The sequence below is a fragment of the Dunckerocampus dactyliophorus genome, chromosome 8, assembly GCF_027744805.1.
Source record: "Dunckerocampus dactyliophorus isolate RoL2022-P2 chromosome 8, RoL_Ddac_1.1, whole genome shotgun sequence".
In the NCBI taxonomy this organism is placed as follows: Eukaryota; Metazoa; Chordata; class Actinopteri; order Syngnathiformes; family Syngnathidae; genus Dunckerocampus; species Dunckerocampus dactyliophorus.
The window spans coordinates 31,644,738-31,671,512 of NC_072826.1; the positions used below are offsets into that span (position 1 = coordinate 31,644,738).

The 26,775-nt window shown below is 42.6% G+C and overlaps 1 protein-coding gene across 2 annotated transcripts; it reads left to right on the forward strand.

Moving 5' to 3' along the window:
• Positions 1–575: 575 nt before the first annotated feature.
• On the forward strand, positions 576–16,808 carry hcfc1a (host cell factor C1a). Of its 2 annotated transcripts, XM_054785355.1 has the most exons (28): positions 576–740; positions 1,802–2,001; positions 2,481–2,629; positions 4,354–4,514; positions 4,598–4,806; positions 4,882–4,966; positions 5,055–5,161; positions 6,177–6,356; positions 6,443–6,685; positions 6,769–6,914; positions 6,987–7,169; positions 7,252–7,476; positions 9,450–9,554; positions 9,656–9,872; positions 10,110–10,246; positions 10,359–10,506; positions 10,604–10,824; positions 11,021–11,840; positions 11,927–12,075; positions 12,172–12,303; positions 12,410–12,626; positions 12,695–12,970; positions 13,060–13,166; positions 13,233–13,367; positions 13,444–13,629; positions 14,480–14,777; positions 15,142–15,205; positions 15,283–16,808. In XM_054785355.1, the coding sequence occupies exons 2-28, from the start codon at positions 1,806–1,808 to the stop codon at positions 15,320–15,322; spliced, it is 5,136 nt and encodes a 1,711-aa protein (XP_054641330.1). In that variant the 5' UTR covers positions 576–740; positions 1,802–1,805; the 3' UTR covers positions 15,323–16,808. The 2 variants fall into 2 exon arrangements, with proteins under 2 accessions (XP_054641330.1, XP_054641329.1); XM_054785354.1 differs by having other exon boundaries at positions 13,060–13,367.
• The last annotated feature ends 9,967 nt before the right edge of the window (positions 16,809–26,775 follow it).

Genomic DNA, 26,775 nt, shown 5'->3' on the forward strand with positions numbered 1-26,775 from the left:
ACAATTATTCGCATTTTCACTTTTATTAAAGCAGTTTAAGATAAATAATAAAATAAATAATAATAATATCATATAAATATACTATATTTATAATAAATAATATCATAAAAATATTAAATATACAAAAATAGGACTTGTTTGTACAAAATAATATTTGTTACGATGGAGGGCGTCACTATATTGCTACAGTGAATGTGGGCGTGGTAACTTTATAAAGCATGAGCAAAAAAATATTTACGTTACATTGCTTGAATGTGATAATTGTGAATTGATGTGCATGTATAATTTTGTTTGTGTGGGGCGAAAACAACCTGCAACACTGAAATAAAAAGGAACTCAAAAACGGATGTCGCCATCTTTAGTAAGGGACAATAAACCTTGGACGATATTGCAACTTCTTGTAATTTGTTGAAACTGATATTATACGGTACCATAATATGTATTTCAAGTGTTCATTCAATGCCTTCGTCGCGAATGCAATTGTACACTGATTGACTGATGCAAATAGAAAATGTGTGTTAATTCCTTTCCGACATAGTCAGCAAGTTGTTCTCCGTCGCCATGTTTGCTTTGGGTGACGCCAACTCTCTTCCATTTTCCTCCGCCTCTGGTTGTCAAGAAGATGGCAGCTTCCAGGGAGGCATGAGAGGAAATATTTCTTCGCAAATTGAATGAATCTGGATTATTACCACAACCTCAGACCGCCCATCAGTGCTTTTGCAATTACTGCATCGAATTAGGTACGTGCATTCTACATATATTTGCCCGTCTTTATTTTTTAATGTTTTGTTGTGGCAAACCGTCCGGCCATTTTTCTTGAGGGAGCTGTAGAACTAGGCCAATTGTGAAAAGATGGCTGCTTCCACTGACGGCATGAAACATAATAACACTCAGTTTTTGCAGTTGGACACGGTTTAGCTACACTCTAAGAGCTTTGTTGCAACGTTGGTCATAGAAGGTAATGTGTGCATGACAGAATAGTGTTCATATACATTGCCTTTAATTGTAAAATTGTGCGACGCTTTGACAGATGCTAGCCGCTTAAGCTAACACTGTTAGCATTGGGCTCTTGGGTTGAGCAACTAGCCGCCAGTGCTAACGAAATGTAAGCTAGCGAATGTGATAAATGTGCGTTTAACTCTGCTCTATGTGTGGGTTAAGATATTAGGTTATTGCAGTGTTTGGTGGCGTACGGGTGAACTTAAATGCTGTGTTCCGTTGTTAGTATATGGGTCGGAATGGCTCTGGAGAATGCTAAGTTTATTAGCTACAATATGGCGACTCCCAGAGAGGCATGAAAAAAGCCGACTCCTGCTAATGACTTTTAACTGTGATTTAAACGTGAGTTCTCGTTTTGTATGGCTCTTTGCGTCGACACATTCTAGTTATTTTTAATTGCAGTATCGGTTAACAGTCCTGTGTAAATGTATTCGGCCGTCGTGTATTTTTCCTCTTTCATTCGCTTCCGCCATTTTTCAGACTGGCAGTAGCGTTAGCGGGGGCTTGTTTGGTTACAAGATGGCTGCTTCCATGGATCGGATTCAATGGTTAGAAACAACTAAGACCAAACTTGGATAATTCTGATTTTATTCTTTCACTGACATTTGTTAGATGCGACTCAAAGCGCTCGCTTGAATTTCATTATGGGGGGAGTTTATCCCAAACAAGGCTAACTGTAATGCTAGTGGCGCACAAACTGCAAAGTTTGCCCGGTGCACAGTTATTGTTTTTATGTTCGGGCTATAGGGTTTATAGTTGTCATTTCAGTGGATTAATGCTCCAGTATTCTTTTTCCTGACAGAATCATGTCTGTCCCTGGTTCCGCGGTGACTGGAACCTCGGCGTCGGTTCTGCAGCCGCGGTGGAAACGGGTCCTCGGATGGTCCGGTCCTGTTCCCCGGCCCAGACATGGACACAGAGCCGTGGCGATTAAAGAACTGATGGTTGTGTTTGGCGGAGGAAACGAAGGGATAGTGGATGAATTACATGTCTACAATACTGGTAAGAATCATTTGGAACTTACACGTTTACTCCTCTTTCATCAGTAAGATACATACAAATATCAGTGTCCCAATTTAAACTGTAACACCTTCCCGTCTGTTGAATGTCTAGAAATGAGCAATATTTATTTAGTCAAATTGGACTGTTTACATGCAGGCTGTTGACGCTTACAGGCCGCAGCAGGCCTAAACAATTTCAAGTGTGTGTGTGTGTGTGCTTGTGTCTCCCTCTGCTGGAGAAGGGTCGACACTGCTTATTAAAAAAGGCGGGCTAAAATAAAATGGTTGATGCTCGTGAGAGCGCTTGCATTGATGACTGACATCTGTTTTGATGTGTTGTCGCATCCGTCCTCCTTGCGTATATATATATATATATATATATATATATATATATATATTAATGCTACATTTAAGGCAAATTGCCATCAAAATTGTTTGTGGCTAAATGTCCTGTCGATGTGTATTGTTTTTCATTTCCAGCAACAAACCAGTGGTTTATCCCTGCTGTCCGTGGTGACATCCCACCGGGTTGCGCTGCCTATGGATTTGTCTGTGACGGCACAAGATTGTTGGTGTTTGGTGGTATGGTGGAATATGGAAAGTACAGCAATGATCTTTATGAACTCCAGGTAACTATTATTTTTGTCAGTCTTGTGTTTTGTGTGTTTGTACAAAGCTTGTACACAGTTTTACTGTGCTTTACACAACAACAAAAAACAGTGGTGAGTTTTTGGTCTTGATCAGGGGGTTTGCCCCCTCTTTCACTAAAGCATCGGTAGGGAGCCTATGGCTCGGGAGCCAGATGGGGATATTTTGATGACTGCATCTGGCTCTCACACATTTCTTAACACGATAAAAATGTATTTTGGCTTATATTTTGCTTATATTTTAAAGTATAACATTACAGAAATCACAGTGTTAAAAATATAAAACTTTCTTATGTATTTTAAAATACAATAAAAACCTCAAAATGATATAATATAAACCAAATTTAAGATGAAGCTGGCAGACATTGACCCAAACAGTTGGGAGCTAGTGGCAGCTGATGGCAGTTGCCGGCGCCGCTCTGTGCATGAGGGAGTCTGGAGAGGTGAGGAGTAGAGGAACCTCCGGCCGGAGAGCAAGCAAGAACGAAGAAAACAGACAGCAGAGCCAGGCCCCTGTCCAGCCGTCTGACTTGGTGTGATTATTGACTTTCTGGGGTGCTACCATTGTCTCTGGAGACAGAAGGATGCCTAGATGGGCTTTTGTCGCGAGTGTACAATGGCAGTTGAAAAGAGTATTCTGGAGCTGACTCTGATTGTCCCAACAGTCTCTTTTATTGTACATTTTGATAGACGTGAATGTCACCGTCAAGCTAGCAGGAGGGTCTGGAGCAGGGGTGTCCAAATTTTTTCCAGCGATGGCCACATACTGAAAAATGAAAGGATGCAAGGGCCGCTTTGATATTTCGGAAACCAACACATGTAGATATGCTAAGAAGCTACAGTATATGTAGCTCAAGGAACAACTGCATTTCACCTTTGGAATATAGAGTATCTAATAGAGGTCAAATGCTACTAAAAATGACCTTATCTATAATAATACGAGTTTATTCTTGTATAATTGGCGCTTCTGTTCTTCATTCGAATATGACTAATATTTTGACTTTATTCCCGTAAAATTTTAGCTGTTTTTTTCCATTTCTGCAGATTTTTAAAAATTTTCCAACCGTTTCATTTCAGCTTTCCTCTTGTAAATTATAACTTTATATCTTTTAAAACAATGTATTTTACCAATATTTCAACTTCTTTTCTCCTGATATTTTGACTTTATTCCCATGTTATAAATTTTCCCCCAACCTAAGTTTCCAAAAATTGCAACTTTGTTTATTGTTTTTTACTTAAAAAAAAAAATACGATTTCAATGTCATGCTCCTAAAATGACATTTTTCCTCATACTATGACTTTAGTCTTGAAAAATTATAACTTTTTTTTTCCTTGCTAGATTACAACTCTTCTTATCTTCTCTCTTTCTCTTATTTTGACTTTTGATTGATTTTTCCCATTTTTGCTTCTGCTGTTTTTTTTTTTTTTTTTTTTAAGTTTCCTTGTTAAATTACATTTTTGGACTGTGCGGCAGGCCGATAAAATCACCGCCGCAGGCCGCAAATGGCCCAGGGCCCGTACTTTGGACACCCCTGGTCTGGTGGGTAGGAGCAAGCTATGTATTTAAAAATATGACATTTTTATGGGTGTATGAATTACTTTGAGACTTGTCATTCGCTAGTAGGTGTGGAACATAACTCCCAGGAAAAGCAGGCATGCTCTGTACATCAATTCATCAGTTAACGACTTGGAGGTTTCTCTTTCAGGCCAGCAGATGGGAGTGGAAAAAGTTAAAAGCCAAAAATCCCAAAAATGGCCCCCCTCCTTGTCCACGCCTTGGTCACAGTTTTTCCCTAGTAGGAAACAAATGCTACCTGTTTGGTGGACTCGCCAATGACAGCGAGGACCCGAAAAATAACATTCCCAGGTACTGTCACCGTCATGTTTGAGCTGGTGTGTTCCCATTCCGCAAACATGATCATGGCTCACGTGTGGGGTGGTTGTTCCCAGATACCTGAATGATCTGTACATACTCGAGCTCCGTGCCGGATCCAGCGTAGTCGCATGGGATATTCCCATCACTTATGGAGTCCTGCCTCCTGCCCGTGAGAGCCACACAGCGGTGGTTTACACAGAAAAGACCAGCAGAAAATCTCGTCTTATAATCTATGGCGGGATGAGCGGGTGCCGCCTTGGAGATTTATGGACTCTTGATATTGGTAGGGATGTGACCTTTTGAGACGCTTATTTTTGTGATGTTGTGGCTGTAACCAATACATTGGTCTTACCTCCAGATACCCTGACGTGGAACAAGCCGTCAGTGAGCGGCACAGCACCTCTCCCCAGGAGTCTTCACTCCGCCACCACCATCACAAACAAGTGAGACAACTACTCTTACTTTCACTACACACATGCTTATTAGTGCTGTATTCCTAAGCCTCTCATGATTCATGTGTTTGCTGTCCAGGATGTATGTTTTTGGAGGATGGGTTCCGTTGGTCATGGATGATGTGAAGGTTGCCACGCATGAGAAAGAGTGGAAGTGCACAAACACTCTGGCTTGCTTAAATCTCGGTAAGTCTGATTTGTATTTACACTACCGGTCAAAAGTTTGAGAACGCTCCAATTTCTCTGGTCAAAAAAAAACTAAATTTTTAATGTTAAAGGGATAGTTGGGATTTTTGACATGAAGTTGATTGCAGTGCAGTGGTTCCCTAACATTGTACTGTCACGTACCCCTTCAGACATTTGACCTGAAGCCGTGTGCCCCCTACTCCTGCTCACTTACAAACGTAAAACAGAAACCTTTTAATCTTAATATTGAACACAATTGGATCACTATATTTATAGTAATTCTGGGTCCAAAATGTGTATTTTGCATGGTCACATTTTGATCAAGGTTTACATGAGCACTGATACATGGATAAGCAATTTTATCTTCACTTTTGTTGTCCACTCATGGTGGCTGTGGTTTAAATCTGCACATTTATTTAATACCAAATTGAAGGGGAATGTTTAACAATCGTGATAAAGCAGTATTCCAAATACAAATATACTGTACATACAACCAACGATAAAGTCTCATTTTCAAGGGAATCCCCACTCAAAGTGACCGCTTTGACACACGATACACATAAATAATGCACAGAATAACCATCAAACTTACATATTTGTTCATAACTACCCCTTTTAAGATGTTCCGTTTCTCTTCCATTGTTAATTTCCTTTTTTCTTGCCATTTTTTGTAGCAACAAATGACTTTAGTCAGTACAATGCTGTTCAAACGATGTTGACGAGGGTATATCGTACCAGTGTGTTTTTATGCAGACAGAGGAGGCAGTAACTCCTGCTGTAGAAATGAGGAGTTGCAACAACTGCCAAGGCTTGATCAACCTCCACTTCTGCACAACAGCTTTAAATTGTTGACCCATTTTGTGGTCCTTGAAACCTTTTTTTTTTAAACCTCTGGCACTTCACCACTTATGGCCAACACGTAGACAAAGTAGGGTGTCAGAGGGTTCGCAAGTGCATCATACTTATGGTCATTGGGTGCAAGACTTACATTTTCATGTTTGTCAATTGCCTGTAGACACCATGTGTTGGGAGACAGTGTTGATGGACACCCTTGAAGACAACATTCCCAGGGCTCGTGCTGGCCATTGTGCAGTGGCTATCAATTCCAGGCTGTACGTTTGGAGCGGCCGTGACGGATACCGTAAAGCATGGAACAACCAAGTCTGTTGTAAAGACCTCTGGTACCTGGAAACCGGTATGCTTCCCTTGGCTGTTTTTCACTTTTTCATCGTCTCGCCATCAGTCAGAGCTGTTGACGTTCCTTGTTCTCACCGCCACCAGAACGGCCTCATGCCCCTGCCAGGGTGCAGTTGGTCCGTGCCAATACAAACTCCCTGGAGGTGAGCTGGGGTGCAGTATCCACTGCAGACACGTACTTGTTACAGCTGCAGAAGTACGACATCCCTGCAACTCCAGCTGCAGCCTCGCCAGCCATGAGTACAACCCCTATGCAGCCTTTGAACTCTCCTAAGAGTCCTGCACCGGCTGCTGCAGCCCCGTCCCCACAGAGCCTGCCACAAACTGGTATTACAATGGTCTTTCCTCCTTACGCATTTCTCTATATGCTTTGGACATAAATGCTTATTGCATCGTTGTCAATTTTACAGCTGTTTTGAAGGTTGCTCAGCAATCTGCCACAGGTGCATCTGTTGTCACAGTCCGCCCAAGCCAGCCTGGGAAATCGCCCGTCACTGTGACATCCCTTCCTCCCGGTGTCAGAATGGTCGTGCCTGCTCAGACCACCCAAGGATCGGTATGTACATTTTGTAGCATTTCTTTACAGCCGCATGGTCAGATGAGTAAGTTGACTTTCCTCGGTTTTCAGCCAATTGGAAGTAGCCCTCAGATGAGCGGTATGGCAGCGTTGGCTGCTGCAGCCGCAGCAACACAGAAGATCCCGCCGTCCTCTGCAGCAACAGTGCTCAATGTTCCTGCAGGTGCCACAATTCTCAAAACAGTAGCCGTGTCCCCAGGCACAACCACAGTGAAAATGGCTTCCCCGGTCATGGTACATATTGAAACATTTCCATTTCCAAATGTGCACGTGCGGCAGTCTCCGGCCAGGCGTTCAAATTGTTTTGTCCCTACAGGTCAGCAACCCTGCCACCCGCATGCTGAAGACTGCCGCAGCCCAGGTGGGCACAGCAACCGCCTCCTCTCCCACCACGACCACCAGACCTATCATCACTGTGCACAAGTCTGGTGCGGTCACCGTGGCTCAGCAGGCGCAGGTGGTAACCACTGTGATGGGAGGAGTCACAAAGACCATTGCTCTGGTCAAGAGTCCCCTCACCATGGGCAGTGGTGGAACTCTGGTAAGAAGAGAGTCACATTTTGCACAACTGGGAATGTTTCTAATCAGTAAATGAGCAACTAAGTATTATAGCGATAGTGTTGCGTAGTAGACTCCATCTGGAAGTGATGGAGACAAACTGACATTTGCTACATGGCAGCAACCAGCTTCAGTTCAAACTTCAAACAGGGAGGTGTCGGGTGGGACTGTTTTTGTTTTCAGCTGTCACTGGGCAGCATTTACAACATTACTTGGCAAATGCTCATCCGTGGACAACATAAGGTTGGCATGGTGGTGTGAGCATCATTTGAGGATTTCATGTGCTTTCTGAAAGTACATTTCTCACACTAGAATATTTTGTGTGCATGTCTCATAGGTGTGTCACGGTTATCGATTAATCAACCGATTTAAAAAAAAAAAAAAAAACAACAAAAAAAAACAACAAAAAAAAACAAGGTAGATAATTTTGACGCCTCAATAAATCCACGTGTGCGTATTCGTATGCCTGTTCCTTTTCCTTGTGTCTCGGTACCACACAGGCTGGATGACAAGGATTCACGCTGCATGTGTCTGTGCACATTGTTTCTATAGTGGAATGAATGAACTGTCAGCCATTCAGCCTCTTTGTCCCAGTACGTGGAGGTGGGCTATGTAGTGAGTTGAAACAGAGTGCTAGCAGTTAGCAAGCAAACGCTAATATGAATGAAGGCACAAAAGCGATAGTTTCTAAGGCGAATGCCACATCTCCAGTGTGGAGGTGCAGCAGAGCCAACCTTTCTATACGGTTGAAAAGCCAACATTTCGGAAAATGTTACAAATGTTTGACAGACAGTACGAATTGGCTGGGAGAACGTACATGCACGTGTCACAAACGGCAATTCCTGAACTGCTGAAGTGAAAGAAGACGTGTTGAAGGACAATCGGCAACATTGCATTTTACGCCGACACAACAGATATGTGATCCAGCTCAAATATGACCCCCTATGTTAGTTTAACAATACACTAGGTCCCCAACTTACGAACACCCGACTAGCAAACACTCGCTGATACGAACACAAGCCGACTGGTCTAAATTTTATTTTATTTTGCCTTGTAGTCACTCAATCAGTATTTATTCTGCTACTGTAAATACTTAACCAGCAGAGGGCACTGTGACACTGCTAATGGGACCAACAGACGCTGGGCAGAGAAAGCTACTTGTAAATAGAAAGCTAAGTTTTAGCTGTATGATACAACGGGGACAGAGCGTGTGATTAAAGTTTATGAAGAGTTAATAGGCCTGCTTAATTCTACACAACCCACAGAATACTACTTCTTTTAGAAGAGTATAACGAAGACGACGATTTGTCCTTTTTTTTCCAATATCTCCTCCTCCAACTCCACCACAACGACATATGCTCGACCACTCCTCTTCAAAGGTAAATAACATTTGTCATTACGTATTATTATATCACTTTTATTATTGTTTTTTTCATTAATTATCTTGGTTTAATATTACTACTGCATCCAAACTCATATTTACATACATACACATATACTGTATATGTATACACGTACATGTAGTACCTATATCATTGGTAATATTACCTTTTCCCCTACTTAAGAACAATTCGATTTAAGAACGGCTGCCTGGAACCAATTGTGTTCGTAAGTTGAGGACCTAGTGTACACTAATAACTGCGTGCGTACATGCGCGTGTGTGTGTAGTTTTTATTAAGAGACGGTGAGTCTCTACAGGCACAGGTGTACTATACTTGAATACCATCTAGTGGTTCAAATGTGAATTACACCTTATGACAATAATTTTTAAGAAGAAATAGTCTAAAAAAAAAATGTCGATAATATCCAATATTGACGATAATTTGTCGCACAATTATCGACCAGCAAAATGTGCAATCGTGACAGGCCCGATGAGCACTGAGCAGTGTTATTGATCTGCATGACAATGAGTCGGTTTTAATCTTGAATGATGAGTCTCTTTTCTCATATTGGTAGATCTCCAACCTTGGCAAGATGATGTCTGTGGTTCAGACCAAACCAGTACAGACATCTACGGTCGCAGGCCAGGCTTCCACTAACCCTCTCACTCAAATCATACAGGTCAGCTGTCTGCATTAGTGTTCTTGTTCAGCACATCACACACAAGACAAGAACTTGTTTCACTGGACAGTTTGCATAACTTTGGCCCTCTCGCTCACCAGACAAAGGGTCCCCTGCCAGCCGGCACTATTCTGAAGCTGGTGACTTCTGCAGATGGAAAGCCTGCAACAATCATCACCACCTCACAAGCTGGAGGCACAGGAAACAAGCCCACAATCCTCAATATCAGCGGGGTCTCTCCAAATACCACTAAACAGGGCCCCACCATCATTAAGACCATCCCCATGTCGGCCATCATGACCCAGCCCGGAGCGACGGGTGTGAACATTTTAACTCAACAGTTACCTAACATTTCAGTATTTACACTTGACCTTTTTTTTTTAATCCCATTTAAAAACAGATAAATATTTTATGTATCTGATTGTTGGAGACTGCTGTCATTGTTACTTTTTCTCCTGAAAAGTTCTAAACCTCATATGTTTAAGCTTGTAGTTGTTACGACGTGACATAAGACTTCAATATTAACGTCACACATTTGTGCTGTTGGTCCTGTAGGTGTAACCAGCAGTACAGGCATCAAAACACCCATCACAATCCTTACGACGAAGGTGATGACGACTGGAACACCCGGTAAAATCATCACTGCAGTGCCCAAGCTGGCAACTGCAGCGGGCCAGCAGGGTTTGACACAGGTATGCAACACTAACATGTGAAATACTAAACCCATTGCTGATGCTCGGGCATGCTACAGACCATGCGCAGCTTTGTTTCAAATAAAAGACTCATCCTGAGTTTTATCTCTAGGTTGTGTTGAAGGGCGCTCCTGGCCAACCAGGGACTATTTTGCGCACTCTCCCCATGAGCACAGTTGGTGGTGTTCGCCTTGTTACGCCTGTGACGGTATCTGCTGTTAAGCCCACTGTCACAACCCTGGTTGTTAAGGGAACAACTGGTATGAAATGAAATATGTAGCATTTTACATATATACATATTGATATTAACCTTTGCTTTTTTTTTTTAATATTCAACACTGTTTACGTCCCGTCTAGGTGTCACCTCTCTTGGCACAGTGACTGGCACCGTCTCCACGAGCCTGGCAGGTGGCACCGTGGATACTGCCAACGCATCACTGGCTACTCCCATCACCACGTTGGGGACCATAGCGACCCTGTCCAGCCAGGTCATCAGTCCGCCTGCAATTACTGTGTCAGCTGCCCAGACCACTCTAACGTCTGCGACCACACTGCCGTCGTCCACCATCACTGTGCAGGTGACAGGCTGCTGCTTTTTGTGTGTGTTTTTATTCTTGACAAAGTCGCAAAGCCTTTAAAAGACAGTTTAATTTCTCAAACTGCAAATGGGCTCCCAAGACAATTGGCAGTTTCAAAGTAAAAGCTTGTTTTGTGTGTTTTTGTTAGAATGATTTTATAACATGCTTACATGGTTTGTAATTTCCCCTGACGCAGCCCACCCAGGTGACACTGATCACAACTCCCAGTGGTGTAGAAGCCCAGCCAGTGCAGGATCTACCAGTGTCCATCCTGGCTTCACCCACCTCTGAGCAGCCCAGCTCCTCTGAGGCTGCAGCTGCTGGGGACGGGTCCGGGACGGTCACGTTGGTCTGCTCTAACCCGCCTTGTGAGACACACGACACGGGAACCACGAATACAGCCACGACGTCCTCTGCCACCATCGGAGCGGGGCAGGTTTGCTCCAACCCACCCTGTGAAACCCACGAAACGGGAACCACAAACACAGCCACCACCTCCTCCGCTACGATTGGATCAGGGCAGGTGTGCTCCAACCCTCCCTGTGAGACCCATGAAACGGGCACCACCAACACGGCTACAACCGCAGCATCAAATATGACTTCTCTGCGTGTGTGCTCCAACCCGCCATGCGAGACCCACGAAACCGGGACAACCAACACTGCGACCACAGCATCTGCTAACATGGGGGGAGCCCAGCAGGTGTGCTCCAACCCACCCTGTGAAACCCATGTGACCGGCACCACCAACACAGCCACCCAGGCGTCTTCCAACATGGGCGAAGGCCAAACTGGCACAGTGCAGAGGGTTTGCTCCAACCCGCCTTGTGAAACCCACGAGACGGGGACAACTAACACGCCGTCCACAGCCACTTCCAACATGGGAGGAGACCAGACCAGCACGGCAACCGGCGCAGTTCAGAGGGTTTGCTCAAACCCACCCTGTGAAACACACGAGACTGGGACCACCAACACAGCCACCACTGCCACCAGCAGTCTTGAGACAGGAGATGGCACAGGTACTAAGATCACTGTTTTTTGCATCATTTGTTTATGCATTTACAATTTGGGGGATTTGAACGTGATTACATTTGTTGTCCGTCAGCAGCTCAGCAGCCAGAGGATGCAACTGAAGGCACCAGCAACACTGAAGAGGCCTCCACCACTCCAACAGCTGGCATAGTTACCACCACCCAGGGCAGGGCCATTACGACCGTTACTCAGTCTACACCTGCCCCCGGGCCTTCTGTACCCGTAAGAATAGCTCTCATTCCGTAAACATGTAGAAGCTGTGACTGGGTCATGTCAGCAGGATTTTTGCTAATGGGTCTGTTGATGTCCCCCCCCTAGTCGATTTCATCAATCACAGAGGGGGTGAGCACTGCAGCCAGCTCCACAGAAGAACCGATGCAGACCGAAGAAGCATCAGCAGAAGCCGCACCTGCAGTGGAAGGAGCGACTCCTATGGAGACTCAGGCAGAAGTACATCAAGCTATTCATGTTCAGAGAAAGCATCTTTGTAAATCGCCACGGTGACTGTTGCTAAGTGTTTTGTCACGCTATGCCATCACTGTAATGTTCGTGTCAGGGAGAAGCATCAGCAGTAGCCACAGCCACAGCCCTGAACCTGCCGTCTGAGCTCATGTCTGAGGGCCAGGGAACCACCCTGATGGTGACTGGTCTGTCAGACGAGGAGCTAGCTGTGACTGCCGCGGCAGAGGCCGCTGCTCAGGCAGCAGCTACTGAAGAAGCTCAGGCCCTCGCTATCCAGGCTGTCCTTCAGGCTGCTCAGCAAGCCGTAATGAGTGAGTTGTTTCAGCCCAAATTGTTGTACCTGTATCTGAAGACATTGACAAAAATACGTTGTGTGCAGATGAAGGTGAAGCAGCCGGAGAGGGCCAGCAAACTACCAACATCCCCATCATGCTGACCCAGCAGGAGCTTGCAGCGCTGGTTCAGCAGCAGCAGCAGCTGCAGGAAGCCCAAGCTGCTGCCCAGCAGGGCACCGTGGATGCAAGCATGCCCACTGAGGGCCTTGCTCCTGCCGACAGCCTCAACGACCCATCTGTGGAGAGCAATGGACACAGCGAGATGACTGCTGCAGTCACAAGTGCTGTGGCCTCCCTGCTGCCACGTACCACTGCGGAGAGTAAGAGTTTGTTTTGTGTGTTTTTTTTCCCCACTGGAGGTTTTGTTCAAAACATGTGGCTTGATCTCGTCTATCTTCCTCTTCCACAGCGCTAGCCCCTTCGAGTACATTTGCACCTTCTGTGTCGGTGGCAAGTCCAGCTAAGCTGCAAGCAGCAGCTGCACTAGCTGAAGTAGCCAATGGCATTGAAGGAGAGGTGGGTCATTGCACAGCCAGCTGCCTTTGTTACGGTGTTTCAACTGAACTTTTGTTTTTTACGCAGAAACAAGCCCCCCAGCCAGCCCCAGTGAAGCCCGTTGTAAAGAAAGAGAACCAATGGTTTGATGTTGGAATTGTCAAAGTGACAAATATGGTTGTCACTCACTTCTATGTGCCAGCAGATGATTCTCAAGGGGATGTAAGTATCTCTAGTGGCCCCTTTCGTGCTTCCGTCACTAATGATGTACCCATGGCCTCTTCCTTATGTCCAATAGGACGACTCGGGCATCATGCCAGACTACAGCCAGATGAAGAAAATGGAGCTGCAGCCTGGGACCGCATACAAGTTCCGTGTAGCGGGAATTAATGCTTGTGGCCGTGGAGCCTTCTCAGAGATATCTGCTTTCAAGACTTGCCTGCCCGGGTTTCCCGGAGCACCCTGCGCTATCAAAATCAGCAAGGTAAACTCACGAGTACGGTGTTCCCTCGCTACATCGTGGTCCACCCTTCCTGGATTTTTTAAAGTGCTATTTTGCATGTTTTTTGTTTTTTTTAACGGCCTATGAACACACACTGTGTTGCGCATCCTTGTGGTGTATTAGAGCCATCTATCTGTCAGTTCTCTATTGTTTGTGTCTGTTATTGTATTTACCACTGCTACCAGTAGAGGGTGCTGTCTACTCATTTGAGAGATCCACCTGGTGTCAGGATGTGTTTATGTGCCTGTACTGAATATAGAGCCACAGCAGTCCTGATTGGCTAAGGGAGAACCCGCCCATCGTGTTCTGCATCCTGATTGGCTGTAGACCATCATCAATCAATGTCCTTCCTGCCATTTCGTGTTGTGGTCAATAGTCGCTAGCAAACTAGCTGACGGTGTGAGCTGCTTGCTAACCGCCAATAAACAGTAGAAGAAGAAGCTAACCGGCTAAATTGGTAGGACGATGACAGGAGCAATATGTTTGAACAAGGATACCAAAATGCTACAGTTGAACAGCGCCAGGGCAAAGAGGCACGGTCAGGGGAGTGACATATGCGTGAGTCACTTAATAATGTCTTGTGTCCAACCTTGTAGGTCGATCATTACAATTCCACGGGGGTTTGAACATTTTTGAGTGTTTAAATGTTCATGCCTGACTTAGAAAAAAAACATATACAATCACTGGAAACAAATCAAGTTGGCTACTTTGGGGATTTCACTTATTGCGGGCTGTTTTGGGAACCTGTCCCCCACGATAAACGAGGGAACACTAGCTCCTTTTGGTTTTGGGCAGACGTGTAAACACTGCTGTGGTTTCCTGTCTCACGTAGAGCTCAGATGGCGCTCACCTGACCTGGGAGCCTCCCTCCGTGACGTCAGGAAAGATCATCGAGTATTCCGTGTATCTGGCCATCCAGAGCAACCAGACAGCCGAGGCCAAGGCCTCCACCCCGGCCCAGCTGGCGTTTATGCGCGTGTACTGTGGTCCCAACCCCTCCTGCTTGGTGCAGTCCTCCAGTCTCTCCAACGCCCACATTGACTACACCACCAAGCCGGCAATCATCTTCCGCATCGCCGCCCGCAACGAGAAGGGCTACGGTCCTGCCACTCAAGTGCGATGGCTGCAGGGTACGATAATAAGCACTAATGCAACTTAATAAGCCTCTTACTGTATATGAAATGCTTCATAAGGATTGATTAACAAATGTAGTTACTATCAACATGAATGGGATATTGATGGACAGTAGTGCTCAGGTGGTGGATGATGCGTTAGAAAGGCAAATAAGTCCTGCTATCCTGGATCTAAAGTGACAACACTACCTTTATTAGATGAATTAAGTCATTATTAGGCACTCTTTAAGTATCTGATTAGGATATCATGTGTATTATGTCTAATCGAATCAGTACAATTAGAGTCTTATTCACTTCAATTACTACCAATGAAGGCACTTTCATAGAAAAGGAATGTTTTAATCCACGTTTGGCTTTGTAGAATCTGGCAAAGATGCCGCCTCTGCAAAACCAGCTGCCAAAAGACCAGGCACCTCTCCTGATACGTGAGTGCATCATCTTCCCTTCGGAGCAACAGTGAAATGTATCCTGTCCTCATGCTTGTCTATTTGTCGTCTTCCAGGAAGGCTGCTGGTCCAAAGAAGGCAAGGACAGACCAGTGAGGTTGCCCAGAGATTCCTCCCCCTTTTGTCCTTCTCCTCCTCGCTGTCCTTGTATCAGGAAGACTGACCTTCACCCCTCCACCTCTTCATCCTGAACACCATTCTAATCTCATCCTCCTCCACCCCCCACATCTCAGCATCGGAGGCAGAAGAAGCCCAGATGAAAGTCCATCTGAGAGATGTTTCTGTAGATAAGCCCCCTCCTTGGTCCTGCTTCCGTTGGCTGTGCTACTTGTAGAGCAACATAAACTTAGAAGCACACTATCCTTTCAAGTCCAAGCCCCCTTCCGTCATTTTAACTTTTTTTTTTTTTGGCTTGTTTGAGTAGTTGAGCAGTATAGAGAAGCATTTCCATCTTTCACAGACTGGGAGCAGCCTGAGCGCCACATTACTTTTTGTCTTGGTTTGTCAGTCCTGGGAGCTGTAGAGAGAGACTACATGACATGTACAGCGTTGCACCCGCATTCAGTTAGATGAGAGGACACGTCGCTATGGAAACAAATAAAGCACTTGTCCTTAATGAGAGGACATCATTTCCCCCCCCCCTTTCTTTTATGCTCCAATTTGCTTCTTCAAGAACCGTGAGGTCATCTGCTAACGTCGTCACTGCCATTTTTTTTTTTGTTTTGTTTTTTTAGCCCGAGATGAGGACTGGTGGCATCTGGATGTGGACAAAAAGGAACACATTTGTAGAGAATCAACCACGGACTTTGCTACGGCGAGACTTGCAGCGCGCGCACACAAAAAAAAAATCTTGCAAAATCTTCCCAAAAAATTAGCAAGCAAATGGTGCAGAAGATCTTTTTGTGTAGTTTATTTTTGTATTTTTTAAGCTTGTTTTTCTTCTGTGTGTACGTTGTGTGCATTTTTAAAAACATCACTTTTTTTCTTTTCTTTTCTTTCCTTTTTTTTTTTTTTAAACTATTGTTCACCCACCCCCCACCCCTCCAATAGTTTGTGTTTGCGGGCAGACGGGTGGGCACTGAAGTTGCCACCATATTTTTTTTAAAAGTCAGCATTCACTCAGTGGTGCGTTCGTGTCAGTCGGTTGTGGAAAAGCGAGACTTTTTGTATTTGTACCAAGTAGAAGCGCAGAGGTCACAGGACTGAAGGGACCCGGGGGAGAGGTTAGACCTTTGTTTACGACCACTTTCTCAATGCTTATGTGTTGCTTTGTTTGCCAAACACAGAGTTTCACAGGGTTTGTACCCCTGCCGCTCTTGACGTCCCCCTCAGTCGTTTGCTTTTTATGCTCATCAATGTGCTAACTCGCCTGCTTTTTTATTTCTTACGATGTCAAATGATATGAGTAGCCCCCCACCCCAAGGATGTATGTGAATCCACCACTCTGTATTTCAGACCTGCCGATGACGTGGCGGCCAGCTGCCGTGTGCAAACAAACACGTTGCAGGTGGTCTTGGGCGGAAAGCTTGCATCGCTTGTAAATGACTTCACTCATCGAGCAAAGAATAAAACAAAAAAACAACTTGGCCTTTTGTAGAATCACCCGTCACCACACCTTTCTACGCCATGCTCATTTTCATTGCCTTTTTCTGTCTCTACTTGTCAAAAAAGAAATATATATATATATATATATATATATATATATACATACACACATACATATATATATATATATATATATATATATACACACATACATATATATATATATATATATATATATATATACACACATACATACATACATACATACATACATACATACAGAGTCTCCTTGATGTTTAGAATTTGCTTGTCATCACCGGGCGTGTGAATGACGTCATGTGTTGTCCAACTGCACCGTCTCTCTTTTTGTTGCGATGATGCTGGCCCGGTGTCGCCTTTTTCTCGTTTGCTCCCGCTTCCTCCTCTGCCGTTCTGCCGCTTTCTGTTCTCCCAATGAACTTTGTCCTCACATGCGTTCATTTTTTGTGTGCGTGTCGGTGTGTCTGTTGAACAAAACTAGACATGCATGCAACAGCAGTGTATTTTGGTAGTGATGCCTTAAGTTAGATCATAAGCCGAAGGTTCTACAAGGAAAAAAAAAGCAACAAAAAAAACATTGAATACGTTTGTTCCTCTCTCCATGTGGTATACAGTCGTGTCCTTTCCTTCCTCAGTACCTTTGCAGGGTCACTCTTTTTTGCACCCTTGTTAGATAGGTCATCATCAGCATTGCCGAGGTGTCTCTGAACTTTTCCTCCCGCTTTGGGACGAGTACTCCTCTCAGCACTGACACTTGTTTCTCTCGGCCGATCGCAGGTTACCTGGAAATGTCCTGTATTTTCCAATGTGTGTTTTTTTGTACTGTAGGAAGTAATGTATCTTTTATCATCAAAAAATAAACATCTTAAACATACACGGGCGTCGTGCTTATCTGGGGAAACAGAGAAGAAAGGTAACGTGCATGTCAATAAGTTACAATAATCTGCAAAGGTTCTTGGATTTCAGGACTTCAGTTTAGACCAAAAAACTAATGAAAGGCTCACGATTCTTTTGCATTTTGTTCGCTGATTAAACCACAAAACACTCGTTTTCTTTTTGACAATGTTTCAAATCTTATGTGATGCTGAATTTATTTTTTTTAGTTGTAAAATATAATCGACAACAGCGTCAATCTGACGTTTTGAGAATAAACTTGTACATTTACACAAAAGTTGTACATTTACAAAAAAAGTTGTAAATGAGAACAAAAAGTCATATGTTTATGTTCTAAAGTCGTAACTTTACAGAAATAGTCGTAAATTTACGAGGAAAAAAAGCCATAACTGTGAGAGTAAAGTTGTCAATTTTCAAGAACATATTACGTTTACAGAAAAAAAAAGTCAATTTACGAGAATAAAGTAACTTTACAAGAAAAAAGTCGTACGTTTACGAGAAAGTCATACATTTACAAGAATATAGTACATTTCTGAGGAAAAAAGTTATACATTTACTTGTATATTTACGAGAATGAAGTTGTAACTTTACGAGAATAAAGTCTTAGATTGAAAAGAAAAAAGTCCTAAGTTTACGAGAAAAAAAGTTTTACATTTGCGAGAATAAAGCTGTAAATTTATGAGAAAAAACTTGTCAATTTATCAGAGTAGTTGGAAATTTACAAGAGAAAAGTCGTAAATTTCTGAGAAAAAAAATGTAAATTTATCAGAACAAAGTCATAACTTTATAATAAAGTTGTACATTTACAAGAATAAAGTTGTATCTTTATTAGAATAAAGAATATTAGGAGAATGAAGTATTAATATTAAGACAAAGTGTTGATATTAAGAGAATAAAGGGCTGATATTAAGAGAATAAAGCGCTGATATTAAGAGAATAAAGGGCTGATATTAAGAGAATAAAGGGCTGATACTAAGAGAATAAAGTGCTGATATTAAGAGAATAAAGGGCTGATATTAAGAGAATAAAGGGCTGATACTAAGAGAATAAAGTGCTGATATTAAGAGAATAAAGGGCTGATATTAAGAGAATAAAGGGCTGATATTAAGAGAATAAAGGGCTGATATTAAGAGAATAAAGGGCTGATACTAAGAGAATAAAGTGCTGATATTAAGAGAATAAAGGGCTGATATTAAGAGAATAAAGGGCTGATATTAAGAGAATAAAGCGCTGATATTAAGAGAATAAAGGGCTGATATTAAGAGAATAAAGGGCTGATACTAAGAGAATAAAGCGCTGATATTAAGAGAATAAAGGGCTGATATTAAGAGAATAAAGGGCTGATACTAAGAGAATAAAGTGCTGATATTAAGAGAATAAAGGGCTGATATTAAGAGAATAAAGGGCTGATATTAAGAGAATAAAGGGCTGATACTAAGAGAATAAAGTGCTGATATTAAGAGAATAAAGGGCTGATATTAAGAGAATAAAGGGCTGATATTAAGAGAATAAAGCGCTGATATTAAGAGAATAAAGCGCTGATACTAAGAGAATAAAGGGCTGATACTAAGAGAATAAAGGGCTGATATTAAGAGAATAAAGGGCTGATACTAAGAGAATAAAGTGCTGATACTAAGAGAATAAAGTGCTGATATTAAGAGAATAAAGGGCTGATATTAAGAGAATAAAGGGCTGATACTAAGAGAATAAAGGGCTGATATTAAGAGAATAAAGGGCTGATATTAAGAGAATAAAGTGCTGATACTAAGAGAATAAAGGGCTGATACTAAGAGAATAAAGTGCTGATATTAAGAGAATAAAGGGCTGATATTAAGAGAATAAAGGGCTGATATTAAGAGAATAAAGGGCTGATACTAAGAGAATAAAGTGCTGATATTAAGAGAATAAAGGGCTGATATTAAGAGAATAAAGGGCTGATACTAAGAGAATAAAGTGCTGATATTAAGAGAATAAAGTGCTGATATTAAGAGAATAAAGGGCTGATACTAAGAGAATAAAGGGCTGATATTAAGAGAATAAAGGGCTGATACTAAGAGAATAAAGGGCTGATACTAAGAGAATAAAGGGCTGATATTAAGAGAATAAAGGGCTGATACTAAGAGAATAAAGTGCTGATATTAAGAGAATAAAGGGCTGATACTAAGAGAATAAAGGGCTGATATTAAGAGAATAAAGGGCTGATATTAAGAGAATAAAGTGCTGATATTAAGAGAATAAAGGGCTGATATTAAGAGAATAAAGGGCTGATACTAAGAGAATAAAGTGCTGATATTAAGAGAATAAAGGGCTGATATTAAGAGAATAAAGGGCTGATACTAAGAGAATAAAGTGCTGATATTAAGAGAATAAAGGGCTGATATTAAGAGAATAAAGGGCTGATACTAAGAGAATAAAGGGCTGATATTAAGAGAATAAAGGGCTGATATTAAGAGAATAAAGTGCTGATACTAAGAGAATAAAGGGCTGATACTAAGAGAATAAAGTGCTGATTTTAAGAGAATAAAGGGCTGATATTAAGAGAATAAAGGGCTGATACTAAGAGAATAAAGGGCTGATATTAAGAGAATAAAGGGCTGATACTAAGAGAATAAAGTGCTGATATTAAGAGAATAAAGGGCTGATATTAAGAGAATAAAGGGCTGATACTAAGAGAATAAAGGGCTGATATTAAGAGAATAAAGGGCTGATATTAAGAGAATAAAGGGCTGATACTAAGAGAATAAAGGGCTGATATTAAGAGAATAAAGGGCTGATATTAAGAGAATAAAGTGCTGATACTAAGAGAATAAAGGGCTGATACTAAGAGAATAAAGTGCTGATTTTAAGAGAATAAAGGGCTGATATTAAGAGAATAAAGGGCTGATACTAAGAGAATAAAGGGCTGATATTAAGAGAATAAAGGGCTGATACTAAGAGAATAAAGTGCTGATATTAAGAGAATAAAGGGCTGATATTAAGAGAATAAAGGGCTGATACTAAGAGAATAAAGGGCTGATATTAAGAGAATAAAGGGCTGATATTAAGAGAATAAAGTGCTGATACTAAGAGAATAAAGGGCTGATACTAAGAGAATAAAGTGCTGATTTTAAGAGAATAAAGGGCTGATATTAAGAGAATAAAGGGCTGATACTAAGAGAATAAAGTGCTGATATTAAGAGAATAAAGGGCTGATACTAAGAGAATAAAGGGCTGATACTAAGAGAATAAAGGGCTGATATTAAGAGAATAAAGGGCTGATATTAAGAGAATAAAGGGCTGATACTAAGAGAATAAAGTGCTGATATTAAGAGAATAAAGGGCTGATATTAAGAGAATAAAGGGCTGATACTAAGAGAATAAAGGGCTGATATTAAGAGAATAAAGGGCTGATATTAAGAGAATAAAGTGCTGATACTAAGAGAATAAAGGGCTGATACTAAGAGAATAAAGTGCTGATATTAAGAGAATAAAGGGCTGATATTAAGAGAATAAAGGGCTGATATTAAGAGAATAAAGGGCTGATACTAAGAGAATAAAGTGCTGATATTAAGAGAATAAAGGGCTGATATTAAGAGAATAAAGGGCTGATACTAAGAGAATAAAGTGCTGATATTAAGAGAATAAAGTGCTGATATTAAGAGAATAAAGGGCTGATACTAAGAGAATAAAGGGCTGATATTAAGAGAATAAAGGGCAGATACTAAGAGAATAAAGTGCTGATATTAAGAGAATAAAGGGCTGATATTAAGAGAATAAAGGGCTGATACTAAGAGAATAAAGGGCTGATATTAAGAGAATAAAGGGCTGATATTAAGAGAATAAAGTGCTGATACTAAGAGAATAAAGGGCTGATACTAAGAGAATAAAGTGCTGATATTAAGAGAATAAAGGGCTGATATTAAGAGAATAAAGGGCTGATATTAAGAGAATAAAGGGCTGATACTAAGAGAATAAAGTGCTGATATTAAGAGAATAAAGGGCTGATATTAAGAGAATAAAGGGCTGATACTAAGAGAATAAAGTGCTGATATTAAGAGAATAAAGTGCTGATATTAAGAGAATAAAGGGCTGATACTAAGAGAATAAAGGGCTGATATTAAGAGAATAAAGGGCAGATACTAAGAGAATAAAGTGCTGATACTAAGAGAATAAAGGGCTGATACTAAGAGAATAAAGTGCTGATATTAAGAGAATAAAGGGCTGATATTAAGAGAATAAAGGGCTGATATTAAGAGAATAAAGGGCTGATACTAAGAGAATAAAGTGCTGATATTAAGAGAATAAAGGGCTGATATTAAGAGAATAAAGGGCTGATACTAAGAGAATAAAGTGCTGATATTAAGAGAATAAAGGGCTGATACTAAGAGAATAAAGTGCTGATATTAAGAGAATAAAGGGCTGATACTAAGAGAATAAAGGGCTGATATTAAGAGAATAAAGTGCTGATATTAAGAGAATAAAGGGCTGATACTAAGAGAATAAAGGGCTGATACTAAGAGAATAAAGTGCTGATATTAAGAGAATAAAGGGCTGATACTAAGAGAATAAAGTGCTGATATTAAGAGAATAAAGGGCTGATACTAAGAGAATAAAGGGCTGATACTAAGAGAATAAAGGGCTGATACTAAGAGAATAAAGTGCTGATATGAGGTGTGATGGTATCAAACGTGTGAGAGGTAAAACAGAGCGTAGCTCTTCAGGAAGGAAGGAAACTTTCGTCTTACTTCAGGCAAGCTTTTATTTAGAACGTGGCAGCAAAACACAGCAGTTGAACACAAACAGATTAGCGTGTCTAGCTAGTTCTTCTCACTTCCTCCTTCCTTACCCCGCCCCCTCCACATGCCCAAGGCCAAAGGTCACATTTGTAGCCTCATGAATGTACGACTTAATTGACGAAATCTCAGAATGTTTTTTCAGTGTGGCCCCAACACTCTGTCGTAAATAACCGGTTGAAAAGGAAGTACGATTGAAGATGAGGGAGTAAACGCGTAAATACTGGAGTTATTATTATACAGCATATATTATATTCCATGATTATACTGTATATGATATGATATACTCCTAATCAACGTTGAATGTAAAAGAAGCAAGGAGCTATAAATAACGATCAGTTGTTAAGGCGAATGCTTTTGCTGTATTGTTCCTGCATGCAGGTCACGTGGCCGTCAGGATGGACGGATGTTCCTGCATGCAGGTCACGTGGCCGTCAGGATGGATGGATGTTCCTGCATGCAGGTCGCGTGGCCGTCAGGATGGACGGATGTTCCTGCATGCAGGACACGTGGCCGTCAGGATGGACGGATGTTCCTGCATGCAGGACACGTGGCCGTCAGGATGGATGGATGTTCCTGCATGCAGGTCACGTGGCCATCAGGATGGACGGATGTTCCTGCATGCAGGACACGTGGCCGTCAGGATGGACGGATGTTCCTGCATGCAGGACACGTGGCCGTCAGGATGGACGGATGTTCCTGCATGTTGTCACTTCATTTGAAAAAAGAATGCAGTGTCCCAATGTCAAAGTGATGATTGTAGCATTGTTGTGTTTGATTGCTGCTGACTTTAGAATTGTTGTGATGTGAGGCCGTGTTTCATTTCGCCCAAAATGGAACCACAAATGAACACACCTGGTCTACAGGCGCACACCATCCACGGCGGGATCAAAGTCAAGACGACGAGGCTCCGCAGGTTGCGCCTCTCTTTGCAAAAAGTCAATGTAACGTCCCCAGCATAGTAAAAGTCAAGTGTGTGTGTGTGTGTGTGTGTGTGTGTGTGTGTGTACTGGGGTGGACGCCGTGTCCCAGTGTGTGGCAGAGATAAGAGCACTGTCTACACACAAGTTGATTTCCTGAGAATTGGCTGTCAGTCCCTTGGGTCCGCTGCAGTGACGGACGACACCGAGTGCCACCGCACCGAAGTGTCCCGTGGAGACGATAACTGTGTTGTCCAGTGGCCGCATGTTTGTGATGCAGTGACCGACAGTCACTGTGCGGTGCATTATGTGTGCGTGTGTGTGTGCGCGTGTGTGAAAGTTGTGTATGTCAGCGAGCGGCTAATTCCTGGCCTCCCTCCTTTCATCATGATAAGCTCTTATCTCCACTCACACAGCAGCACAAGACACATCCCTGCCCAGCTGGCCTCCTCACACACACACACACACACACACACACACACACACTGACTACTGCCCTCTTTCTCATGAAATACGCGTACGCTACTCACAACAAGTTAGGGATATTCAGCTTTCAGGTGAAATTTCAGAATGAACCCAAAATTGGGGGTTTAGGGACACACTGAAAGTAGCTGAAGAATGGAACCAAAATATTAGAAAGAGTTGTACAGCTTTGCACACGACAAGCACAACAATACACACGTGTGGCGTGAATACATGAATCTTGTATTGGACGTCATGAGACCAGCGAGGTGACACATACGGTATACTTACAGGGGGGGTCTCTGCATAAACCAATCACTATGTTTCACTTATACAATACAGTATAATGTACTTTTTTGGGAGGGTGGGGGGGGGCCAGTGTTGACTGGGGTGAACGATACTGCCAATCCATCTGCTACCAAGTTAATACAAGGTAGGTATTGATGATACCGATACTTGAAAATGTTTCAAGATCATCCAGTGATTTTGCCTTCCATTTGTTTTGTTAGATTGTGATTATCAGAATAAAACATATTTTAGGCAAACCAAAAAAATCAATATTTTGTTCTCAACAAATGTCATTTCATATATAAACGCAACCATGTGACAGCGTAACGATATCAACAAAATCATACAATCATTCCCTTTTATTCCACACGTTGTTTGAGGCAAATAAAGTCAAAAGTGTAAAATAACTGCAGGCTTATTCAGTGTAAACATACTGTAGAACAATATTAACAATGCAACAATATCAGCAACACAACAGCAAAAAACATAATCATAGAAAAGGAAAACGAGTCCTCTACTTCGTTTCCAAGTGCTCTGACCATTTTTTGTGGCGTTATACGCACAAATGCCGAAAGGTGTCCTATCTCGCAACGTTAGAGAATCCTTGAAAAAAATTCCTGTATCCAGATGGTGATCCGGATCGCCCCCGAAATGTATCCCATTTCCCACAATTTCATCCAAATCCATTCACAACTTTTCAAGTTGTTTTGAACACAAACAAACAAACGCCGGCAAAAACGTAACATCCGCGCTGCGCTTGCTGGAGGGGAAAAAACGCTAACAAAGGAGTGGAATGGCAAAGAATAGACGCAAAGTGAATCACGCTCAGAAATAATTAGAATTTACACACATAAGTAAGTACAAGAAGTACAAAAATACCAGCAAAAACCCAAACCTGGTAAGAAAACGCAGCAGTATTGGTATTCATAAGAATTGTAGAACAGTCCAACAAATATTCCTCAACATTTCCGCAGTCCTCAAACATATTTTATTTGAAGCTAAGCCACAGGTCCTCTAAAATGAAATCATTTTATTTATACACCCGTGGCTTGGTTAGCGACATTAATCCCTTCCAGAAGGTCCGACTCAAACCAATACGGACTCTAACCAAGGCAAGCTATCCCATAGAAAATAACGCAAATCCAATTCATCCCAAAATGATAACAGCAACCACAGCAAATCTAGTTTCCCAAGCAGAGAATGATGTGAAGACAAATGAACGGGACTTTGACCTCGTCTTGCAAAGAGGGAGGGGGAGGGGAGGAGACTACGCTTGGAGGGAAATCCTTTTTTAATTTTTAAAAGATTAATTAATTCATTCATTTTTTTAGCTATGTTACAATCATGTGGACCTATTTGGACGTCTTTTACGTTTTTTGCGCGAGAGGCAAAAAGAGGTCTCTCCTTTCTTTCAACATTCGCTCACTTGATTCCGTTGTTATTCTTGAGGATGATACTTTACCCTTGATGGGGGCTTCCAGTACATCTTGGCGAGATCGGCGACACGGACGCCATCTTCGAACTTTGCACTGACTTCTTTCGTGAATTCAAGAGTGGTCTTCACCCTCTTTGGACTCATTGCGGCTTTACTGACGCCGAGGGTCCTTGTTTGGCCCCTGGATTCCGGAGGATGTCTTACGTGTATGCGCCTCACAGGGTGCCATAGTAAAGTGTGACCGCACTAAAGTATCGCGGGATTTCGGCTTGGGCGCGTGATCCAAGATGGCTGCGTAAACAAAAACCAACAAGCACAAATAGAAATACCCAAAGCGCTTCATGATGACGTGAAGCTGGTGGTGGTGAACTACATCCGTATTCACAGCTGCCTGGGGGTAGTCTGATGAAAACATGGCTGCCAGTCCTCGCCTACGGCCTCCGCGACCCCCACCAAACATTCATTCCCATTCTTACACCAGTGTGGGCAGCACCGGAGGCAAGGTGGGTGAAGTGTCTTGCCCAGGCAGTCGTGGTCACTCTGCACACTCTCTGGCCACCCCAGTGGCCATCAACCTATCGCCCCCCCATGTGAGTAACGGTCTCACCTTGGCCACCCCAATCAAACACGTCTGGCTCCACCACTGCCGATCGGTACGCTTTAATTGGCATACTTTTCACAAACGCCCAGCGCAGCGCTTTAACTGTTTTTGTTCCCGTCCCCTAATTTCCCTGAAAACTCTAAATGAACAAAGAGAAGAGAGTTGCAGGGCTGTTTTGACTAGCAAATGGCCGCCACGTCCACATGCAGGCCATGCGCTATCAGAGCGCATCTCTCTCCATGACTGCAGCGCTTTGCATCGCCATGACAGTCTTTTGTATTTTACATTTGTTTTGTTCACTCGTCTGCCAATCGCCCACTGTGGGCATGAAGGCTGTGGCATCCAAACAGCGTTCAACGCAATCTGCACTTTTATCTCCAGACGCAAATTGATGCAAGCCGAGGTTCGGTGGCAGCAGGAGCTACAGTGTGACCGCCTTAAAAGTGGTCACTATTCAGAATTGAGGGTGTTAAATGTCCGTTTGCGCTCGGTGGATGGAGGTGTGTCTCTAGAAAGGCTGCCCCCAACCCCTCCCTCACACTGTTGCTTCTTGAGTCAATGACAAGGTCATTGAAGTTGTGCCGCCCTCCACC